The sequence below is a fragment of the Myxocyprinus asiaticus genome, chromosome 4 (genome assembly GCF_019703515.2).
Source record: "Myxocyprinus asiaticus isolate MX2 ecotype Aquarium Trade chromosome 4, UBuf_Myxa_2, whole genome shotgun sequence".
Classification (NCBI taxonomy): Eukaryota; Metazoa; Chordata; class Actinopteri; order Cypriniformes; family Catostomidae; genus Myxocyprinus; species Myxocyprinus asiaticus.
In genome coordinates this window covers 11,104,370-11,127,860 of record NC_059347.1, presented here as the reverse complement: position 1 = coordinate 11,127,860, position 23,491 = coordinate 11,104,370, and the positions used below count along the sequence as shown (strand labels likewise).

General features: G+C 37.1%; 1 protein-coding gene across 1 annotated transcript in view; it reads right to left on the bottom strand.

Moving 5' to 3' along the window:
• Positions 1–1,224: 1,224 nt before the first annotated feature.
• The window catches only part of LOC127434153 (transmembrane protein 47-like), a 38,775-nt gene continuing 16,508 nt past the window's right edge, over positions 1,225–23,491 (bottom strand). The window contains exons 2-3 of the mRNA XM_051686692.1: positions 21,643–21,783; positions 1,225–2,898 (exon numbers count right to left, since the gene is read on the bottom strand). Of these exons, the coding sequence (XP_051542652.1) occupies positions 2,717–2,898; positions 21,643–21,783 (323 nt within the window). The 3' untranslated portion in view covers positions 1,225–2,716. The remainder of the gene's footprint in view (positions 2,899–21,642; positions 21,784–23,491) is intronic.

The following is a 23,491-nucleotide window of genomic DNA, read 5'->3' as shown; positions in this document are numbered from 1 at the left end:
TTTGGGTTAGGTGCTCAAAAATATTAACATGATAATATAATGTTAGAAAACTAATGTATTTCTAAGTCATAAAACATTTTGTGGTTAAACACGCAATAATATCCGGAGATTGCCAAGTGTGTAATGGAATTGTCCAAACTGACAGGCAAAAAGTTGCGATGGTGCAACATGATCACACGGGAGGTTGGCATGTTGTTTCCGATACTTCTGATACCCTAGGATCGGCCACATTATGCTGGCTTACTGACAAGCGTCATCTCCTATCAGACACGTTTGCATCGGCTCCAGCATGTTTACCTTCCCCTGTGCCGCAACGTGGAAGTCCCGGGTTCAGGTCCCTTGTTGAAACCAGGAAGTAATCACGTTTGCATAATCAGTGCCGAGCGGGATTTGTAGGTTGCGTTTTTTCCCTCTAACATTACATTTTTACTCAGCTGATGGTTAGGTTTAGGTTTAGGTTTAGGGTTTGGGTTGGGGGGAGGGGGGTTCAATTTATAAAATATGCATTCCTCTTAACTGCATTCCAGCCTGTACAGCTGAAAACAACTCGCATTTGGCACCCCCCTGTGGACATTTCACTTGGAAAATGGAGCTCACATGTGCCTATACGCCCAACAATACTTACCACGTTGGCCACCGGGGACAGTGTTTTGAATTTCAGTAAGCACAGACCAATTTTAGCTAAAGAAAAGTCAACCTACTGTTTCCGATTTCACTGTGAGATGAGTCTGGATGGTGACACCTTGCTTATGAGACTGCCTTGATTTTGGAGCGCTGTGATCATGGTTTTTTCATTTTTATCAATTTAAGAGGAAGGTGAGCTGCTTACCATTTAGACAGCATTTTCACTTAATATAGCGGACAAGTAGAGAGAAATGTCAATTATAAATAAGGGAATAATATACAGTCAGCTGGTCATTATTGGAAAATAAACTCATAAATGGTGATCAGGACCCAAACACAAAGCTGTCGGATGCTCTAGCTGTAAATAAAAGCAATAAAAGGCTCTAAATTTGATAAAGGCCCAAAATGCTATGATGTTTTTTTTTTTGTTTAAATAGCCTACTGTATACACTGTTCTTTTGAAGTTCACACAGTACATTTGACTAACATATAATGGTAACACTTTACAATAAGGTTCCATTCGTTAACATTAATAATGCATTAGGAACTGTATCATGAACAAACAATTAACAATATATTTGTTACAGCATTTAATAATCTTTGTTAATGTTAGTTAATAAAAATACAATTGTTCATTGTTAGTTCATAGTGTTGTTCACGCAGTAACACACTGACAGTGATTAATGCATGTCGTGATGAAATCAGAGACCCTCCCCTCAAAATCGGAACAAAAGTCTGCATTTATTTCAACAGTACCTTTTATTATTCTTTTAAAATGAAGAAAAGAAACTGATATGTTTAAGCAGTAAAGCGTCAGTAAAGGTTTCCTCCTTTCAAGTCAAGCTTGTATTTCAAAAACCACAAATATCAAACAACATGACCTAAAATATATCCTCTAAATCCAAAATTACTTACTTTCTTAATACTATGTAAACACATTAAATAGATGATATGTCCTCTATCAGACAGCGCAACACAAGAAATATACAAAATGCTAAAAGGAACTATCATGCTTCTTCATAAAGGAAACAAATCTCCCGAGAACTTGTTCCGGGAAGGTTTTCCATCCTTGTGAATGGTCAAGGGGCAAACCAAGAGGGCATGGCACATTCCAGTCTCTTTAAATGTCCGTAAGGAATCCTTATATACAGGCCCATCACTCTGAATTCTTGCAGTCTAGTTCACACAGCTGTTCTTCATACTTCATACTGTCCTGATGCTCATAACACCAGCCCGTCATGCTAAATTTAGGCCTACACACTCTGTATATGTGCAACAGAGTAAGAGGCTAAAGAGTGTGCGTTTGTGGAAGTGTTTATGGCTGCGTCCCAATTCGTATACCATCTGTCCTAGTATGCAAGATTATACTCAGTGCGTCCAAAATAATAATACGGTTAAAGATAACTTTGGTGGCGTGCTATCTCCAGTTGATTTTCAAAGTGTTCTTCAGGTTTTGTGTGTCAGCATCAAGCTTTTTAGGCTAATTCTACCCATTAGATCTTGATCTTTTTAAATTGTGAACCTAACAGTTAAAGTTAAGTGTGTAATTTCCCCCATTGACTTGCATTGCATGGATATATTAAAATATCTCCATACATCAAAATAGATCCGTTTGTGTTTTGCAGAAGAAAGTCATAACAGTTTGATATGGCCGTAAGGTGAGTAAATGAGAGAATAATAATTTTTGGATAAACTATTCCTTTAAATGTCAACACAAACAACAAATGCTAGCGCAACAATGAAGTCTGTGGTATCAAGACTTTTAAGTCCTAATACTGCCATACTTTCTTACTACGTACTCAAAAGTATGCACTTTCTCATCACCAGCAAAGTACATACCTTTAGTGCATAATACAAGCATGAAATTGGAAGACAGCCTATGTTTACATGTGTTGTACGCAGTATGTGAGTGCGTGAAATATGAGATGTACAATATATACAGTATACTTTATATATGTGTCAGTATGTGAGAATGTTGTCCTTTTCCGATGGAGCATGTCTGTACAGGATTGTGTAGTAGATACTGGTTAATTTTTTTGCTGTGACAGCATGTAGTGTTTGAGTGTGTGTATGTGTATATGTATTGAAGCCCTTAGTGCATGGCATCTTCATACATGTCTGTTCTAAGGCATAGCAGTATCCCTCCGCCCAGCATGAAGATGGTGGCACCCCAGCCCAGCCCATAGCCCCAGTTGAACTCGTGGTACGTTTGCAAGACTTTGCCATCGATAAATTTGATTGGGTAGAGCACCAGAGCACAAGCCTGGAGGACCACTGCAAAAAAAAAAAAAAAAGAGACAAGAAATTAGTATGCATATGTATAATAAAGGAATAAGCAAAAACAGGTACAAAAATAAGGAGTGCTGTTAGGCATGACGTAAAGCAGAGAGCCTAAACTCTCCTCTTGCTTCTTAAACTTGTATCTGATGTGGACACAGTGTAACTGATGTTTATGGTTGCCAAGCATCTTTGCAGTTTGGTGCGATATGATAGGTATGGGTGAGCCATGATCAATAAGTCCTTTTTTTTTTTTTTTTTTAACTATAAATCTCCACTCTCACTTTCACTTCAACTTCCACATTCTTCTTAAGTTTTTTGGCGATTTGCACTCTTCATGCATATCGCCACCTACTGGTCAGGGCTGGTCAAAGGTGGAGTTTATAGTAAAAAGGGACTAAAATATTGATCCGTTTCTCACACACACCTATCATATCGCTTCTGAAGACATGGATTAAACCAATGGAGGCTTATGGATTACTTTTATGCTGCCTTTATTTGCATTTTGAAGATTCAAAGTTTTGGTCACCATTCACTTGCATTGTATGGACCTACAGAGCTGAAATATTCTTCTAAAAATCTTCATTTGTGTTCTGTAGAACACATTTTTGGGTGAACTATCCATTTAATATAGAATTAAAATGATGTAATATCAACACGTGCAGATTTCAAACAAAAGGTTTGAATGTAGCTCATTCATTCAGATTTATAAGGTAAAACTGGTTTGAGTCTTTGTGTATATATATATATATATATATATATATATATATTCCAAGTTCAGAACAAGTTAAGCTCAGTTAACATAATTTGTGGCATAATGTTGATAACAACAAAAAAATTTTTGATCCACCCCATTTTCTTTTTATTAAAAAAGTGGTTACAGTAAGGCACTTACAATGGAATTGAATGGGGTCAGTACATAAATGCTAAAATACACATATCATTTCAAAGGTACAGTATAGTCACAAGATGTAAACATTGTGTGTTAACATGATTTTAGTGTGATAAAATCGCTTACTAGCCTAACATTAAAGGGATAGTTCACCTAAAATTCTCTCATTATTTACTCACCCTTATGATACACCCTTAGTGTATGACTTTCTTCACCAGAACACATTTGAAGAAAAAACAGAAAAATATCTCAGCTTAGTAAGTCCTTAAAATGCAAATGAATGGAGATTTCTCTTTTGAAACTCCAAAAATCACAGACAGTCAGCATAAATGTCATCCATAAGACTCCAGCGGTTAAATTAATGTCTTCTAAAGTGACATGATCGCTTTTGGTGTGAAAAAAAGATTAATATTGAAGTAATTTTTAACTATAAACCATAGCTTGTCTAAAGTTATAGCCAATTACAGGGTTTCATTGCAATGTTGAAAATGACTTCAAACAAATAATGTTAGTAAGCGATTTTATCACACTTAAATCATGTTGACATGTATAATGTTTACATCGTGTGGCTATGTGTATTTTAGTGTTTATTTACTGGCCCCATTTACTTCCATTCCATGTGCCTTGCTGTAACAGCGATTCTTTTAATAAACAAGGGGCGAGTCAAAATGATTTAATCAACGCTGTTGATAAAGCTTAACTTGTATTGAACCCAGAATATTCCTTTAAAATATTGTGATATGTACTACTACAATGATATAAAATTAATTGTGATATAAGATTTTGGTCACACAGTCCACCCCTAGTCAGAACTACATGTTGGTGTAGAAAGCGGAGGCGCGAGGAGACAAAAACGGAGGGGAAATTGTGCCCAAGACAAAAAATGACCAAAACGGCAATTGCGAGTGGGGTGGCTAATACGGTGGCCAGGCTTCGGTCCATGGTGGCCACGGCCACCCCCTAGCTCGGACTCGGCGTTCAACTGAATGACAGACAAACGCGCCGTTCATGGCATTTACACAGTATATTCGCTTAAAATTCCCTTATTTGGGAATAAAATGTGAATGGAATTTGAATGTCCAATAATCACGGTTGTCTCAAATAACTGCGGTTAATCAAATAACCGCGATCAGATGGTTATTTAATAATCACGACAGGCCTAAACAGACCCATGCAAAAATGACAGAGAGATAGAGTAATAAATAAGAAACTAATTAGATGACTAGTAAAAACACTAAGGAAATCCAGTAAATCAAATAAATATACAGGAAAAAGCATTGAAAGGTCACAGACCTCCAAGCAATGGCTTTTAAGTTAGCATGTCTCTCTGTGTAAAAGACAAAATCATGAGAGAAATTGTGCATGCTGTCAGGCTGCAGACGCTGGCATAGTATGTGTATTAGATGACACAAAGTCTCATTCCCTAAGGTTTTCATCACACTTGTTTCTTTCTGCGAGACTAAAACGGCTTCTTGTTGTTGCTGCATAATATACCGTAAAGCTCTCGGTGTGTTCATGTGAATATGCAAATACAAACACAGCCCAATAAATTTACGCTCAGAATAACACACTGCTTTGGAATCAGCCAGTAAGACAGCTTGACAGTTCTGCACCATTAGACTGCATTATGCAGTCATTATGACAGTGTATCACAGTAGAATTCTCAAAGCTGTAATGTTTCCTGGTAACAGATTTCAGCAGCATTCTTTGACGGAGTTAAGGTGTGGTGCACATTCCACTAACAATCCAAGACAAATAAACTGGAACGATCCTATTCCCGAGTATAGCCTCAGACTTCACACCCATGGACCACACACAGTCCATTCACTGACTGTCTGGTGCATATTGCACACAAAAATGGAAAGTGCTTGCCAATGGACCTTTGTATGACGCAGTGCTTACTAAGCTACTCAAAAAAATTTAGCTAGCTAAACTATCATCTACTCAACATAGAAATTAGTTACACTAGGCTGAAAGCTACACTTCAGAGAAAGTAGCCAATTACACTACAAGCTACAGGCAAAAAGTAACTTTCTACATTCAAATATCAAGCTAATTCATTTTTATTAATTTTTTACCAGATGCACGGAGCATCCAGTCAGACAAAGCATCTAAAAGACTTATTCACATGACATTTATCAAAGCTATGGTACAGTATATTGCAATACAGTATATAGTATGGTGCAATATGAAATGTATATGCATGAAAAACATCTAAAGTCATATTTATACGTGCTACCTATACAAATGGATGTTTTCAATTTGCAAAATCACTATTTTTACATTTTATTTTTCATATTTAGATTATTAAATACATAAACCCATTTGAACAATTTCTTTGCACATTTTTATACTCTACATATATTTACAATTAATCTTATCCTGTGATTCTGTGTCTAGCTGTTGTATTTCTGTACTGTAAGCTTCTGTTCAAAGGCCAAATTCCTGGGCAATTGCACTCTGATACAGTGCATCTGGAAAGTATTCGCAGCGCTTCACTTTTTCCACATTTTGTTATGTTACAGCCTTATTCCAAAATGGATTAAATTCATTATTTTCCTCAAAATTCTACAAACAATACCCCATAATGACAATGTGTAAGAAGTTTGTTTGAAACCTTCGCCCCAGTCTGAGGTCCAGAGCGCTCTGGAGCAGGTTTTCATCAAGGATGTCTCTGTACATTGCTGCATTCATCTTTCCCTCAATCCGGACTAGTCTCCCAGTTCCTGCCACTGAAAAACATCCCCACAGCATGATGCTGCCACCACCATGCTTCACTGTAGGGATGGTACTGGCCAGGTGATGAGCGGTGCCTGGTTTCCTCCAGACATGACGCTTGCTATTCAGGCCAAAGAGTTCAATCTTTGTTTCTCATGGTCTGAGAGTCCTTCAGGTGCCTTTTGGCAAACTCCAGGCAGGCTGTCATGTGCCTTTTACTGAGGAGTGGCTTCTGTCTGGCCACTCTACCATACAGGCCTGATTGGTGGAGTGCTGCAGAGATGGTTGTTCTTCTGGAAGGTTCTCCTCTCTCCACAGAGAAACGCTGGAGCTCTGTCAGAGTGACCATCGGGTTCTTGGTCACCTCCCTGACTAAGGCCCTTCTCCCCCGATCGCTCAGTTTGGCCAGGCGGCCAGCTCTAGGAAGAGTCCTGGTGGTTCCAAACTTCTTCCATTTACGGAAGATGGAGGACACTGTGCTCATTGGGACCTTCAATGCTGCAGAAATTTTTCTGTACCCTTCCCCAGATCTGATCCTCAATACAATCCTGTCTCGGCGGTCCACAGACAATTCCTTGGACTTCATGGCTTGGTTTGTGCTCTGACATGCACTGTTAACTGTGGGACCTTATATAGACAGGTGTGTGCCTTTCCAAATCATGTCCAATCAACTGAATTTACCACAGGTAATTATGGTTGTAGAAACATCTCAAGGATGATCAGTGGAAACAGGATGCACCTGAGCTCAATTTTGAGTGTCATGGCAAAGGCTGTAAATACTTATGTACATGTGATTTTTTTTGTTTTTTATTTTTAATAAATTTGCAAAGATTTCAAACAAACTTCTTTCACGTTGTCATTACGGGGTATTGTTTGCAGTATTTTGAGGAAAATAATGAATTGAATCCATTTTGGAATAAGGCTGTAACATAACAAAATGTGGAAAAAGTGAAGCGCTGTGAATACTTTCCGGATGCACTGTATCTGATGGTATCAGATGGTAATAACATGGTACTTTGATATACAATTACCATATTTATGTACAATTCTGTATTTGCATGGTGCTTCAAAGTACTTAAAAGAATACCATGGTACTTTACATTGTGTCATATCCTCCTGAGACCCGAGCGTGACTGCTGTGTGCATTTCCCATTTCCCTTTTTGATTTGTCACTAGTAGCTTCTAATAAACATGCAAAAAATAATAATAATAATAATAATAAAATAATAATATTTCTAATAGTTTTCCTAAAAATGTATGTCCACATATGTGGACAGTGAGACTAAGATGTGACATTTTAAATAATATCAAGCTAAAGAAAGTCCAATTTTTTTAAATCAAATTGTTTATGTTTCCAGGAGTGTTGATTATTAATGTATTTCAGATGTTGCAGACATTACAGCTGATTTTCTGTAAAGCTGCTTTGGAACAATGTGTATTGGAAAAAGCACAAATAAAAAAAGTATACAAATAAAAATTATTTGACTTGATTTAAGTTACAAAGTTTTTTTCTACTTTGGCAACAAAATCTCAATGTTCTCTCTTTGCATAGTCATACAAACAAGTTGTAGCCAATCAGAAATTAGCATAATTAATTCTGATACAAATAATGTCCAGCATCATCCAATCACTGCCAACTATATTAAAATAAAATTATACATGATAAATTCTGAATCTATGTACTGATTACCATTATCCCATGTCTGCCAAACATGTTGAAACATGAGTCCAGACATCATCTGCAGCCTGAAACTGAACTTTTGGTCTGATTTTAGGAGTGAATGCACTTGGCTGCATAGGAAAGCTATAGGATGCTCCCTTGCTCCTTATTCAGTGAATTACTTAACCTCCAGAAGAGTTCTCAGAAGAGTTCGAAATACACCTTTTTTTCATCCTAACTCCATATAAAGCCTCTGAAAGCAACATTTGTCAGCTTTTGGATGAACCCATTGATTCTCAATGTGATAGAAATCCTATATTCATGGTGCATTAAGGAAAAATAGTGCTAAAATACAAAATATTGTACATTGTGTTTAGCACCGTGGCGTTTCGCGATAATTCGCTCAAATTTTCAAAATGGCATAATGGATGAAACTAGAGACTCTAATATTTTGACTCAAACAGGTTTCAATGTAAAAACGTAACGAGGTTTCTTACCAGATGTTGTTTTGTTGGCGTTTGGCGACAAACTCCACTGTGATCGCCGCCATGTTATTTTGTCACATGACTCTGTATGTCGAAAGTTTAACCATTTACTGACAGCCCAGAGTCTTCTGAACTTCAGTCAGTTTAAATGCATTTAAATTATGTGTTGCGTATAGCGAAGCCAAAATACAACGTCCATGCGTGTGTACGCTGGGAAGCACGAGGTTGAAGTAATTCAAAGTGTACCACAGTACTACCAGGGTACTTTGATATATGGTTACCATATACATCAAAGGTAATTCAAAGAATACCATAGTACTATCATAGTTTTTTGCCAGGCCTATATGATTACCTTATTCACATATCATTGTATTTGGTGTGTCCATGTAGTAAATGTCCAAAAAACATGGTAATACCATGGTACTTTTTTGATGTTTTCGTGTTGGCTACTAAATGTTTTTATACTCTTTTGGTTGGAAAATTTCTTTACCTGCAGTAGTCGTTCACAAGCTGCACACGTGTTGATATAAAAAAAATAAATAAAAAAAACCCACAATGGTTTCCATTGATTGTAAATAATTATCCTCTGCGACCAGTGTTATCTTTGCTTTTCCTGTTGTAAAATATTATGTTAGTGTTTTAGCAAAAGGAAACACAAATGATTCAGCAGCGTGCGTGTGAGCATTCTGAGCCATTATGATTGAATTGCCAGTTACACAGCATGATGGAGCGGTGTAGCTTTTGTCAACGCTTTGCTGCTACTTAATCAAAAGTATAGCTTCGCTACTGAAATGCTACTTGACTTAAAAACTAGCAAAGCTACGACCTCGCTATAGGCTACTTCCCATCACATGTCAGATGGCATATTTAATGTGATCAAAATGAAAACAAGGCTGTCACGGATACAAGTACAGCTCTCTTTCAATGGATTGTAGTGTTGTGTACCTTGGTATTGATCATTAAATTGGCGAAACATTGAAAATATTCCCAAATATGGACAAAAACTCTGGAAAATATGAGATGTGAAAATTAGACCTTAAAGTCACATGGTTTAGGAAAGTGCTTAAGTGTGTAATTTTGCTCGCTAGTGTCACCAAATGGAATTGCAAAAATTGCCCCAAACTCACACTGCTGGTTGAGTCAATAAGCGCTTTTTTCACCATCAAGCTGAACGGTTCTGAGCATGGTTTGGCACGGTGCAATTACAAACCGTAATGGTACCGCCAACACAAAGGTAACTCAATTGTTTAGGTAGCTGGCCAAGTTCGCAAATGTTGGGTGAAGTTCATAAAAATAAGTGTATGTTTAGTGTATCTTCATGATTTTGTGATGACAGATTAACTAGCATGGTATATCGTTTTTCTACACGCCTTTTTCGTCAGGGAGGTAGATTACGCTAGATAGCACAATAAACCTCAAGGAATATATAAATATATTACTCATATAGTATTTTGTCAACAAATGCCCTTTTCAGCTAATCTGGAAACTTTTACCTTTCTGTGTGCTTGTGTCCGGTGGCATACACAACCCCTCAGCAAATCATGGTAAACCTCTCGCCTTTTAATCTTTGCTTTCCTTTTTGCGATATGGGCCGTGTCTTTTCCGTGCTGTAGCAGAGTAAAAACTAACGGAAAAAGCAGTCCTAAAAACTGGAAATTGTGATCATCCTCCTTAGCGCACTAGTTCGAATGTTTACCTCTCACGGCGTCACCAACAGACGTATTTGTTATGCACATTCTAATCCTGATTTTCCAACACCGCGGTGGAAAAAGAAACCGTAAATCGGCATGATTTTGGAAAAGTGGTTAATGTTGCTGTGTCCATCTAGAAGGGTTGATCAAACAAACAGGTCAATTTTTTGATTAGAGCCAGAGTTTCTTTAGTTGAAATCAACCTATTTGTAGGCTTTGTTATAGCTGATTTTGCAAATTAAGCTAGAATTTGAAAAATAATTTTAACCGAAGAATTACACACATTAAACAGTACTTCTATCTTGCTCATGGCATTGAATCTTTAAAAGGTACACTATATGGCCAAAAGTTTGTGGACACCCCCTTCTAATTAAGGAATTTGGTTACTCCATTAAATCCAGTAAAGAAAAATCTTAATGTTTCTTTATGTAATGGCTTGGGCTTTGTGTGATTCCAAATTTGTGGTAACTGTTTGGGGATAGCCCTTTTCTGTTCCAGCACCACAATGCCCCTGTGAACAAAGTGAGGTCCATAAAGAAATGGTTTACTGTGTCTGGCGTGGAAGAAATTGACTGGCTTGCACAAAGCCCAGACCTGAACCCCACTGATCACTTTTGGGGTGAACTGGAACAGCAACTGTAAGTCAGGCCCCATCAACCAACATCAGTTCTTGACCTCACTGATAGCCTTGTGTCTGAATGAGAGCAAATCCCTGTAGCCATGTTACTACACACAGTATTAGTGGAAAGCCTTCCCAAAAGAGTGGAAGCTGTTATTACAGCAAAGGGGGAAATTGATGCCTAAGGTTTTGAAATCAAATATTCATCAAGCACATGTGGTGTCCACAAACTTTTAGCCATATAGTGTATTTAAGAGTTTGTTGACACTTAGTAGCAAGTAAACTAGATATCCACACCTAAATTGTATATTATATACATGTAATGATACAGTATATAATGCTTATTATAATAATATCTTTAAAAAAAAATCTAAAAAAAAAAAAAAAAAAAAAGGGTATACGAGACCAATTCTCCAATAATATCTTTTTTTAAAGGCAGAGGGTTCCTGTTGAACTACAGTAAACTAAAATTAAAATGATATTACGTTGTTCGTCACTCGTACCGCAGCAGTTCCTTGGCTGAAATGTCCACTGTGTGTAAAATGTTCCCCCAAACAGATGACATTTTTAAAGTTAATGCTCAATCAACAAAACATATGTCCGGGGGCCTGGGTAGCTCAGCAAGTAAAGACGCTTACTACCACACCTGGAGTCGCAAGTTCGAATCCAGGGCGTGCTGAGTGACTCCAGTCATGCTTCCTAAGCAACCAATTGGCCTGGTAGCTAGGGTGGGTAGTGTCACGTTGGGTTAACCTCCTCGTGGTCACTATAACGTGGTTCTTGCTCTCGGTGGGGCGCGTGGTGAGTTGAGCGTGGTTGCCGCGGAGAATAGCGTGAAGCCTCCACATGCACTAGGTCTCCGCAGTAACGCGCTCAACAAGCCACGTGATAAGATGCGTGGATTGACGGTCTCAGACACGGAGGCAACTATGTCCCTACCCTCAACTTTAAACCTACACCTAACCGATAGTGGCATAAAAGCAAATGTGAGATGAAAAACACAATTGCTGAAGCAACCACGTCATTTTGTGACACTTTTGCTCTCGTGTCGACATGCCAAAGTGCAGCACTCTTTCAGTTGAGCTACTGCACAACTCGATTGCGCTTGAATAAGCTTGTAAATGTAGTTGGTTACGCCATTCAGACGTTAAAATGTATGGCCTTACAAGTCATGAGCTAAAGAAAAAGTGTTTTGATGGCATAAGATAGCATTGTGTGAGGAACGGGGCGAAAAGTGTGTTTATGAACTGATAATCTGCCGTTTCACTTTTGATTTGTGTGAAAGGGAATAAAACTCGTTGTTGTAGCGCCTCTAGTGTTCATTTCACCAGGAAACTGCTGCGATATGTGAAACAAGCTACGTAAAAATCATTTAACAAAAATATGGGAAATGTAACGGGATTCTATGAGACCAGGTGGCATAAATTAAATACACTCTGTGTTCCTCTGAAAAATATTTAAATCTGGTATGTACTAACAAAGGTGAAACCACAAGAGACCAGTGGAGAACAGTAAGTCTGCAATTCATTTATAGGTGTCTGTTATCTAAATGGATATCAGTATCGCTCCCTAATGCAATACCAAAGAAAGCGAATAGAGAGATCAGTATCAACCTTGTGAGGATATTTACCTAGCATTTCATTACAGAACAGGATATTACAGGTCAACATCACTTCCCTTACTGAACGCATGGGATGCTCAGTCTGAATGAAACACATTCTTGTGTGTGTGACACCTTCCCTCCAGAAATATATGCACATTTTGAGCATTCAATCACATCCTGATTTTCCAAAAATGGAAAGGACATGGTCCAGATATCTGACACTACCATCAACACTTTGTGACCAAATGTTTTCTAAGGGGCTGTTCAGACTGAATGCGTTTTTGCATTAAGAAAAACTAGATGCAATGCATCAAATATAACAGACTACAGATGTCTTTTAACTCGACTGTCTATATGTATATGGCTAACAGCCATCTAACAGGCATACTAAACATAATGTTAAATTAAAGTAACGCTGCTTTCCATAAAAGTACTAACTGTTGATCGGCTCAACCTGTCTATAATCACCCAATGCATCTGCAGTCATTAAAGTCTTGCAGAGCCATAATTTTTTTCTTGGAATTTGAAAGACAGACTTCCAAGTGGCACTCTATTGCACTTTTCCAAGTAGGAAATTGGAAATTCCAGCTTTCCAAATTGAATAAAACACATCAAAGATGACTGTTTCCTTCCTACAGAACGCATGAATCTGTGTCTGCATCAGAGAGTATGTACGTTTGCAAGGCCATTAAAAAATAAATGGCTTCCTTTCTTTTCAAAACAGTAAACATTCACAAGCCCATGGGAACAGAAACACACACACACACAGAGTTTTTAATGACCCTTCCTGCTTGGCTCCAGAAGGGGACTTTTATCCACATACGATCTGAAAGCCATTACAGCTTGGAAAGGAAACACCAGCTATACAGTATGCACCCATACAAACATACACACATTTGTAGTCACAATATATTAGGGTTGGACGGCATGACCAAAACCATAGACATCACAACATGGTATGAGCAATTTTGTATCACAGTAATGGTTATTTCTAACTTATTGTTGGTGGAAATACAATTGTTTATATAGTTAATGATGGCTATTTTTGGATTATCATTTGAATTCAATACTTTACAAATGAAAGGTCATGGGTTATTCCATGTCAAATCAACAAAACTTTCATAAACTTCACCAGCAATATTTTTTATTTTGTTAATACTTTTTTAATAAGAAAGATAAACATAAATGATGATGAAATCCAGAGTAGACCAGCAGTAGAGGGAGGTCAAAATGATCATTTTCACCTATGATTTGGAGAAAAACTACAGGTCAAAAAGGTGGCAGCATCATTATTTTATTTTAACACAGGTCTACTAAAAACAGTTGACTTCAGCACCCCTTGTTGCATTATATGCCAATGATGCGAGTCCAAAAATGTAACTATAACTCCAGAAGTATTAAAGATATCTTAATATCCTTTTAGATTTTGGTTCAGAATTGTCATATCGTTGTGAAATATACAGAAGACCAGCTAATCTACTGTATACACACCTGTGATTGCACATCAATTTAATTCGAGAGAGGTGGAAAATCAGTCAAAACCAGCTACAGATGCCACAATGTAAATTCAGAGGGACATCCACAGTGGGACTGAACCATGTTTCAACTTGCATGCTGAATTTGTTTCAGTCCAGACAGATTTACAGCAAAATGAATGAGCCAAAACTACTGAGACTAAATCCATCTACAAATTCATTCATCCATCTGTTCTCCTGTTTTTCTAGAAAGCTGTGAGTATGTGTGGGAAAAACTGTCTGAGATTTGACTTACATAAGAGGAAATATGTTTTATGTAATGACAAGAGAGTGAGAAGTTGTGTGAAGTATGAAGCAGAGATCCAGTAACAGCTGTTGCAAGGGCATGTGTATGCGTGTTAAAGGGATACTTCATCCACAAATTAAAATTCATCATTTACTCACCCTCATATCATCCTAGATGAGAAGGACTTTCTTTCTTCTGCAGAACACAAATGAAGAATTTTAGAAGAATATCTCATCTCTGTAGGTCCATACAATGCAATTGAATGGTGACCAGAACTTTGAAGCTCCAAAGTCCACATAAAGGTAGCATAGAGTAATCCATAACACTCCAGTCGTTAAATCTAGTATATCTTCAGAAGCAATATGAGTGTGGGTGAGAAACGGATCAATATTTATGTCCTTTTTTACTATAAATCTCCACTTTCACTTTCACATTCTTCTTCTTTTGTTTTTTTGGCAATTCACATTCTTTGTGCATATCGCCTCCTACTGGTCAGGGCTGGTCAAAGGTGGAGATTTATAGTAAAAAAGGACTTAAATATTTATCTGTTTCTCACCCACACCTATCATATCGCTTCTGAAGACACGGATTAAACCACCGGAGTCTTATGGATTACTTTTATGCTGCCTTTATGTGCTTTTTGAAGATTCAAAGTTCTGGCCACCATTCACTTGTATTGTATGGAGCCACAGAGCTGAAATATTCTTCTAAAAATCTTCATTTGTGTTCTGCAGAAGAAAGAAAGGCATTCACATCTGGGATGGCATGTGGTTGAGTAAATTATGAGAGAATTTTCATTTTTGGGTGAACTATCCCTTTAATAGTAAGTGTGGTGGCACTGCACTGACAACAGCTGTACTCTGGGCCCAAAATGAATACTCACCAACAGCCAAATACTGTAAATAAATAAAACAGCCAGTAAACAAACCATAATTGGCCAGCTGGCAGATAACATTAAGGAACTGCAACATAATGCACCGTTTATGTCCAATATTGGGGAAGCTACTTTGAAACTTAATCTGCCAGGGCTACAAGATACTCATAATTTAAAGTAATTAAACTACAGTCAAGCTACTCTCTTGAAAGAGTAGTTAGCTACACTAAACATTACTAACAAAAATGAAACTAACTACATTGAAGCCACTTAAAGGGGCAATTTTTTTTAGATATAAAACTAAATTACATACAGTATGATATGGATGGCATAATTATTTTTTTTTACAATCAGAGCAATATTTACCTAGGACAAAACAACGAGTACCTTGATTTAGGTTACAGCAATAAACTTAACATATAAATTTATGCTATGTAACAAAAAACAACCTAATTTGTAATGCATTTATTAAGGCTTAAAATTATGCGCATGTACTGCTTTTGAACCTTTACTAAAAATTTATAATACAACTGATATTGTTGTAATGTGCCATTTGGGGGTGGGTTTATCTGAGATTATAACAATAATATACCATGTACGACTTTACAGAAAACATATGGAAAAAAATCGTGAAAATTTGTGTAGACACTCCAAGTACAGTACAGTCCATAAGAGCAGACCATTTCACAAACATAAACTAAAAAAACAAAGCAAAATTTATCTAATTCTGCTCTTGAATATCTAGTTTATTTGTAACCATGTGCCCCAAACAAAACTCTGAATATCTATCAAAGGTTTCATGTCATTACCCTTTCAAACTTTGGCAAATCCAGAGATTATCTCAAACCAATCAGATTATCACATATTAGATCAAGAAAGTGGTTTCCAATTTTTTGTGCATTGTGCATAAGGCAACTAGTAAACGGGCTATGGGTATACAAATGGTCTGTGTAGTTACATATAAGAGATCGGCTTGAATATCATGCTGCGAGTAACACCTGCACGGCTTGCCACACATATACAAGGGGCAAACTGCTAAATACAATTAAATAAATTCCATTGTCATTTGGACTAAAATACATATTGTGACTGTACTCTGCTAGCCCTCTTCTGTACTATTAGTGAGCGTGACGGCCCGCTGGTCTCAGATCAGATCTTTTATGCCCTTTGCCACTGTGCCGTCCACTCATTGTTATGATAAATCTAAAGAAAGTTCTGGAACAGCACGTGATTCCTCACATGGAACACGCATTCCTAAAGCGCGCGCACACACACACACACACACACACAGATATAATAGCTTGTGTGGGTTTCGTGGGAGCGTAGTTGATGTGGAGTCGACTATTTCTGAAGGTAATTTTCCAGCATTAGAAGTCAAAGTCACAGGAGACGTTGCTCAAGGCACATCACAAGCTGTTTTAAAATCCTTAACCTCTCTATTCTCTCTATCTCTCCAATGCACTTTCATAAAGGGATAATCCTCACACACAGAGCTTGCTGACAGCTAAGGCAGACAGTATGAGTGAGGAGAGAAGGGTAGCGGGTGCTTTTTGTTGAGGGAACATATTCCTCCTCGCATTACTAAGAGTGTGGATCGTCAGAGAAAAAGAGAGCAATTTCTCTCACATCCACTCTCTCTTTAACCCTCAAGTTCTGTTTTGGGTATAAGAGACAAGAAGGTACTTGTAATAGCTCAGGAAATAAATAAATAAATAAATGCATGTAGGAATAGTTATAGGTAAAAATTATAATTCAGTCATCATTTACTCATCCTCTATTGTTCCAATCCCACACTGAATTTTTTTTTTTTTTGTGCGTGTTGGAGTAAATACAGCAGAAAAGATTAAGTACTTTCTACATTTGTAGTCAATTCAAACATGTAGCTTATAAGTAAATATTATTAATGACTGATAGTTATCTTTACAATGCATCATCATGTATCACTCCTTATGTAGAAAACCTTGTCATATTTATTTGCTGATTTGAGTAAATTTCACAGGTAAATAAAATAACTAAATTTTACTTAACTTTTCAAGGCTGGTGTTCCCTCCATGCACTGGGCTTGAACAATTAATGAGCTTGGTTTCACTGTTCGCAAGTTGATTTACACCATTTAAATTGTTAATTTTGATGTTACGTTTGGTAACTTCTTGTTTTGTGAAGTCTGAAGTTCATTTGCAACTCAAAATTACCCGTTCACGATCAAACAAATTGTCTGTTGATTGTTATCATCATCATGTTTTATGCACCAAGTGTTCAGATCTGCGTGCGAAGAAGACATCAGCTCTGTCTTTTGTTTCTATCGCCATTAAAGCAAGGTGATGTTTTCTAATAGACTACATAGCATGCATTAAGCTTCCCTATGGAAGACTTCCATGTGTCAAGTGGTAAATTAATAAGTAAGCTAAAAAAAGCATTAAAATGCTTGTACACTTTTAAAAGCATGGCTTAATTCAGTGCTACATTGCTTGAATAAAATGTACAAACATAGAGAGAGTTTTGCAGTTTTTAAAATTTACTTGAGAATTTCTAATTAAAGCCACAAACTATTCTACATAGCCTTTACTTCAAAATATGGTCGGTTAAATTTACTAGCAATTTCTGCATGGAAATTGTTTCCAAGGTTTTTTGTTTTTTTTTAAGTAAAGCCAACTCAATTTTTGTCAGTGCATATCATTTTCCTTTTTCCGTGGAAAACAAAAGGAGATATGGATGCTGCTTTTTATAAGACAGTGAAAGTGGATGGTTATTTATACTTTCCAAAAAGGACAAAAAAAAGCACCATAAAAAAAATTAAAGTAGTCCATTTGACTTGTACGCTATATCTGAAGTCTTTTGGAGTCATACAACCTCTCTCATAGCTCACAAATCTAATTAACGCGGTCACAAGTCAACTGAGAATCAACTGTCAGTTGCCCTCTACAGTGCGAGTAAATCACTCACAGTTGTGACCAAATTTGCGCTATAAGACAAAAAAAATTTCCGTTATAAGCCACTGGCTAGTAAATGTTCAGATTTCACTCGCCAGTGATTGAGTTGTGTCGTGGGGAAAGGGAACACTTTAGCACTGAGATCCTTTTACAGCATGTTGTGTCTCGCGAGTGCGCACTCTGATGGAAATTAACCTTATTTGGCTGCAGTGGATACGTAGATTGCGGTGCCACCATCGCTTTAGTTGAGCCATGATACTGTATGCCATTAGTCACATTTACATTGCATTCAACAATGTCAGCTCTGATTTTGCTTAAAGTTTTCCATGGACTGTTTTCACAACATTCTCCATTTTACAGTATGGCTACAGACCAGTAACACTCCTGTTAGATGTTTGTTACAAGGTTATAGTTTTGCAAAACTCGAGAGGATGTATACTTGAATTTGGAAACTTACAATAAATATTTGTACTGTACACGTAAGTCAATACACATTATGAGAGTAAAAATTTGGTTTGTCTGTGTAATGTGTGTCCACACACTCCGCTTCCATTTCATCTCTTTTAATATCCTTTTGTTATTTACAGTCAGTTGATCAAAAAGTAAAAAGAAACATTAATTTCAATCACACATTGCACGGATGAGGTGAAAACAACTGTTAATGTACGATGGGCATAAACAATTGCTTGTGGAACTGCCAGAACTCTTAAAGAGACAGTACCATTTTAGTGCTTGTTCTACATTTCAATGTAAACTCAATGTAAATACTTGTAAATCGTACAAATCATGCATATAAACAAACATCTAAAAAAATGTAGTAATGTAGTAAGTGTAATAAATGTGTAAATATAAGGGCTGGGAAATTTAATGCGTTAATTTCTGCGAGTGAAAGTCAGTAGTTGACCGTTTAGCGATTCCTGTGGCTAAAATTGGCATATGTTAATTTCCAGGAGGAAACACTTGACTCGACTGCACATTCTAGCACAGAAACTGATTGTGTGGAGCACTGCATGCTTATTCATTACGCGCAACGCATGTCCTGGGCATAATAAACATGGGAGTGGATTTACTGTACGGAGAATGGAGACTTCACCCGCAAGTGGTGAACCAGGTGTGGGAGAGATACGGGCAAACTGCTGTATCTCTTGGCATTGCCTGAAAAAACCCACTGTCATCTGAACCAGTGTCAAACTAAACCGCGCGAGAGAAATAGCGTGTGCGCGACAGAGACTGAAGGACCTGGCCGTTCAGCAAGCTGCAGTCAGGTATTCTTATAGAGACTAATGGCCGCCAGAGAAAATAATAGTTTTGAGATTTTAAACTTCAGCAAATTAAACTTCAGCATTCAATATGTTTTATATCTGTATGTATAGTGTCAAATAATGCATTGGCAATGTACACTTAAGTTTCTCTTGCCAATAAAGTTTGATGTAAATCAAATTTGCCCATTTTATCCTATAATTAAAAAAAGTCTAATGGAAAACAGCAGAAGATTTTGCCAACTTTTAATTACAGCATGTCCACTGAGTTCATGACATACAGTATAAACAATTTACTTGTATCAAAGATTTATACTTGTAAAAATGTTTCAAATTAAATCTATCTGCAAAAAACTGATCATTATAATGTATATAAATAAATGATGACTAACCAATTTCTTGCAAGTTCTTTAATAAAAGTATAAAATAAATATATTTATGATTATATTTTAATGTTTGTTTTAATGTACCATAATTAATCGCGATTATAAAACAAATAAAAAATAAAATAAATTGCAAATAGTAAAATTGACTAGCCAATGGCAATTCTTTCTCCAACGTGTCCGTAGAGGGTTGAGTATGTTCACATGCACTTTAAATGTGCTATTTCAGTCAGACTAAAACAAACATTTGTCTTTTTAAAATGTCATGTAAATGCTTTAGTCAACAGTCCAATTTGTGCTTAGTCAGACTAACAGACCTAGACCATGCGATTGTAGCACGACTTCATCCAGCATGTATACACCTTCATTGGACAATTATTGGCTTTGGCATTGTGCGTATGTTAAGCATTGTGAACAAATGGTCTCCCCCCATAATAATGCATTACAGATTAAACTGTTACGGGCACTTCATATCAAATCATAAGAGTATCAAGGGGAGAATCATAAACCTCAATCCGTTTTTTCTTTTACCATGACGATTCAGATAGATCTTTGACTATTGCTCTGATCTGTTTCAAGCTTACTGCAAAAACATTTAGCATGCAATATTGCCGCTGCTCAGCATGTGCCGAACACACCCGCTAGAGGGCGCTGCTCGCTCACTCTAAATGAAGCGATGAATGCAGACTATCTTTTATAACGCAGTCTTTTGCAGTTTAGTAATCGCACAAGGCCATATTGCGATTTTAATCTTAATTCAATCAGAAGTACAACTTTAATGGATACCGTACCGATGTCACAACATCAAAGACGAGATCAAAGTCTGCACGTTTCAAAGCATTTTCAATGTTGTTTTTTTTTTTCAGAAAACGTCCATTTTATTCAAGTCCATAACGCAAGTTTATTTCCCAGTCTAAACTGGCAAAATACTTGTCTAGACTGAACATTTTCTGATGTCTGAACTCTATCTGCAGGGGTTTATAACTATACATACATATGGTTTGATATACTGGTAATGACTACTTTCCATGAGCAGTTACATTTAATGTTTAGACAGCCAATGTCACCTCCGTAAAGCTGGAATTGCCCACAGGTGTTTTATACAGATAGATGAAGACTGTAGCTCGACTTGCAAAAACCTGCTAAAGCTTCATCAGATGTTGTAACTGTGTATGTAAACATACCGAGTGTTTGATATCAATCCTGGCATGACGATGATGCACAGTCATACAAGTTTGGGTTACTAAAATTACAGATTTTTAAAGTATTTCTTTAAAATGTAAGTTTACTTCATGAATTTTCCACATTTTTATGAAGCATTAATAATAAACAAGATTTCAACTTGATAATATGCTTCAGAAGTTCGGTTGTGCGAGAGAGAGAGACAAACTGAGATTCAAGTTATGTAAATGAATAAACATGTCTAATGAACATCTAAAGAAGCATCTATTTTGCGAGCACTCGACACAGTCCAACTAATGCAAAAACTGTGTTCTTCAAAAAAATTAATAAATCAAGATAATAATAAAAAACGTTCTCAGTTCATTCTATCACTGTCTCTCACCTTTCTCTCTACTTGTGCTCCACTGAGCAATTTGCAACTTTTTATAACAGCACTTCTCTTATTAATGCCTCCTTAGGATGAATCTCTTCTGCTCTATTCTTCATTAGTAAGTCGCTTTGGATAAGAGCATCTGCTAAATGAATCAATGTAAATGTTATGACAATGCTACAAATAAGATGCATTTAAGATGAAGACCTGTATTTAGCACTGTCCACTGATTGGTGGATGTCTCATTAGTGGACACGTTGTCCAGCTAAAGACTCATGATGGTCCAGCATGAAGTCAACGTGGATGTGTCTTACCTGCTGTGAAGAGGAACACTGCCACCATACGATAGTGCTTCCTGTGTGTGCCTTTACACAAAGAGATGAGTGCGATGAGGAAGGCCACTAATGTCACTGATGCCCCTGCTAATAACAACACCAGTGTGGCTATCTGCCAGTCTGAGAGAGAGAGACACACAGAGAATCAACAATTAGCTTTAAGGAATATTCCGGGTTCAATACGTATAAAGTTAAGCTTAATCGATAGTACTAGTGCCATAATATTGATTACCAAAAAATAATATATATATATCTCATCACTCCTTTTAAAAAAAATCATGATTACAATGAGGTACTGTACACTTAATGTGAATAGTTTTGAAAAAAAAAAAATGTTTGCCGATTTGCGTCACTTTGTCATATCAATCTTGGTGTGAATGGGTCTTAACACATATAGCTCAGTAAAACAATCTAAACATCTTGAACTCCACAGAGGCCATTATTAAGCAAACAGATGTGTGGAAACACCATTGTCTTTACACTTCTCTCTACAGTATCTGCCAAATGGGGACATGCAACCTTTTCCCCCTAACTGCTCACTTAACACCCTTGTGCACCATTGGTGGAGGAGAACTGACAATGTTCTTTACCTTTGAAGGTGTAAAGCAAGCATATCAACCAAACAAATGTGTGTTGACATAGCTGGACGAAGGCAATCACATGTAGAACACCTTCACACTAAAGCTTTTGGTGTGGACCCACGTACGTTTAATTTTAGAACTCGGTACGTTTGGTTGGTGTGAAAGCGGTTTATCGAACTAGATTCATCCACATTTGTTCATTGATTTGTTCATTTACCATTTCTTCAAGTTACGCCTTTGCGCCTGGAGATGATGTCGAATGACCGTCTTTTAAGTAATTGCATTGAACCAAAAGCAGTCATTCACGACCAGAAAAGGTCTAGATATCCTTTATTAAAATTTGCGTGTCTACAATTCTACTAACAGACTTCAGCACTGCAGAGGGTTTAAGTGTGTTTACAAATGACAACAAAGTATATCTATCATGTTCTGCTGAGCAAGACTTTTTATCAAGCTATTAAAAAAAATAAAATAAAAAAAGACAACACTAGCCTAAAAAAATTATGATGAGTTTCAATAACGTCCATATGTCATTGTAATGTGCGATCATCACTCACTTTTATTCATAATTCATCTGGCCCCTTTTCTTTTTAAACAAGAATGCCAAACTGAATGACATACCTCCTATAGTTCAGCCGTTTAGCAGATCCTCATTCATGAACGAGATGACAGAGTTGTTCATTTAGTTTGCGAACGAGTTTACCAGGACATTCAGTTCGTTCATGAATGACACCTCTCATCTCGTTCCGACTCAAATGACCGACTAGAACTAGTTCAGTGAGGGGCGTATTCATTCAAGGGGTCAAACCAATGATATGCTCCTTCACATCCCGCACTGGAATGCTATTGGCTCATGCTATAGTCAGGCAAGAAAAGCCACCAGAGCAGTCTCGCGCTTCAAACTACAGCTCATTGGCTTCGAAAGGGAAAGAGGTAAGTGAATGAGAATGATTCATTCACTTAAAAGATTTGTTCAAAAAGTCAGATTCATTCATGAACAAAACATCACTACGGTAAATGCGGTTATGCCTATGTGTTTTACGACTTAATGCGTATTTCCACCTTGTTTACACACAAGATTTCACTCAAAACTTCAGCTCCATTCTGGAAAAAATTAACCTAAAATTCTTATGGACTCCAGTTGAGGCCGCACTTCTGATTCCTAATCCCAAGATTGTTCTTTCACTCTTTGCGCAACCCTCCACTACAATGCAAGGAAATCACTCATATTTGCAACCAAATTTTGC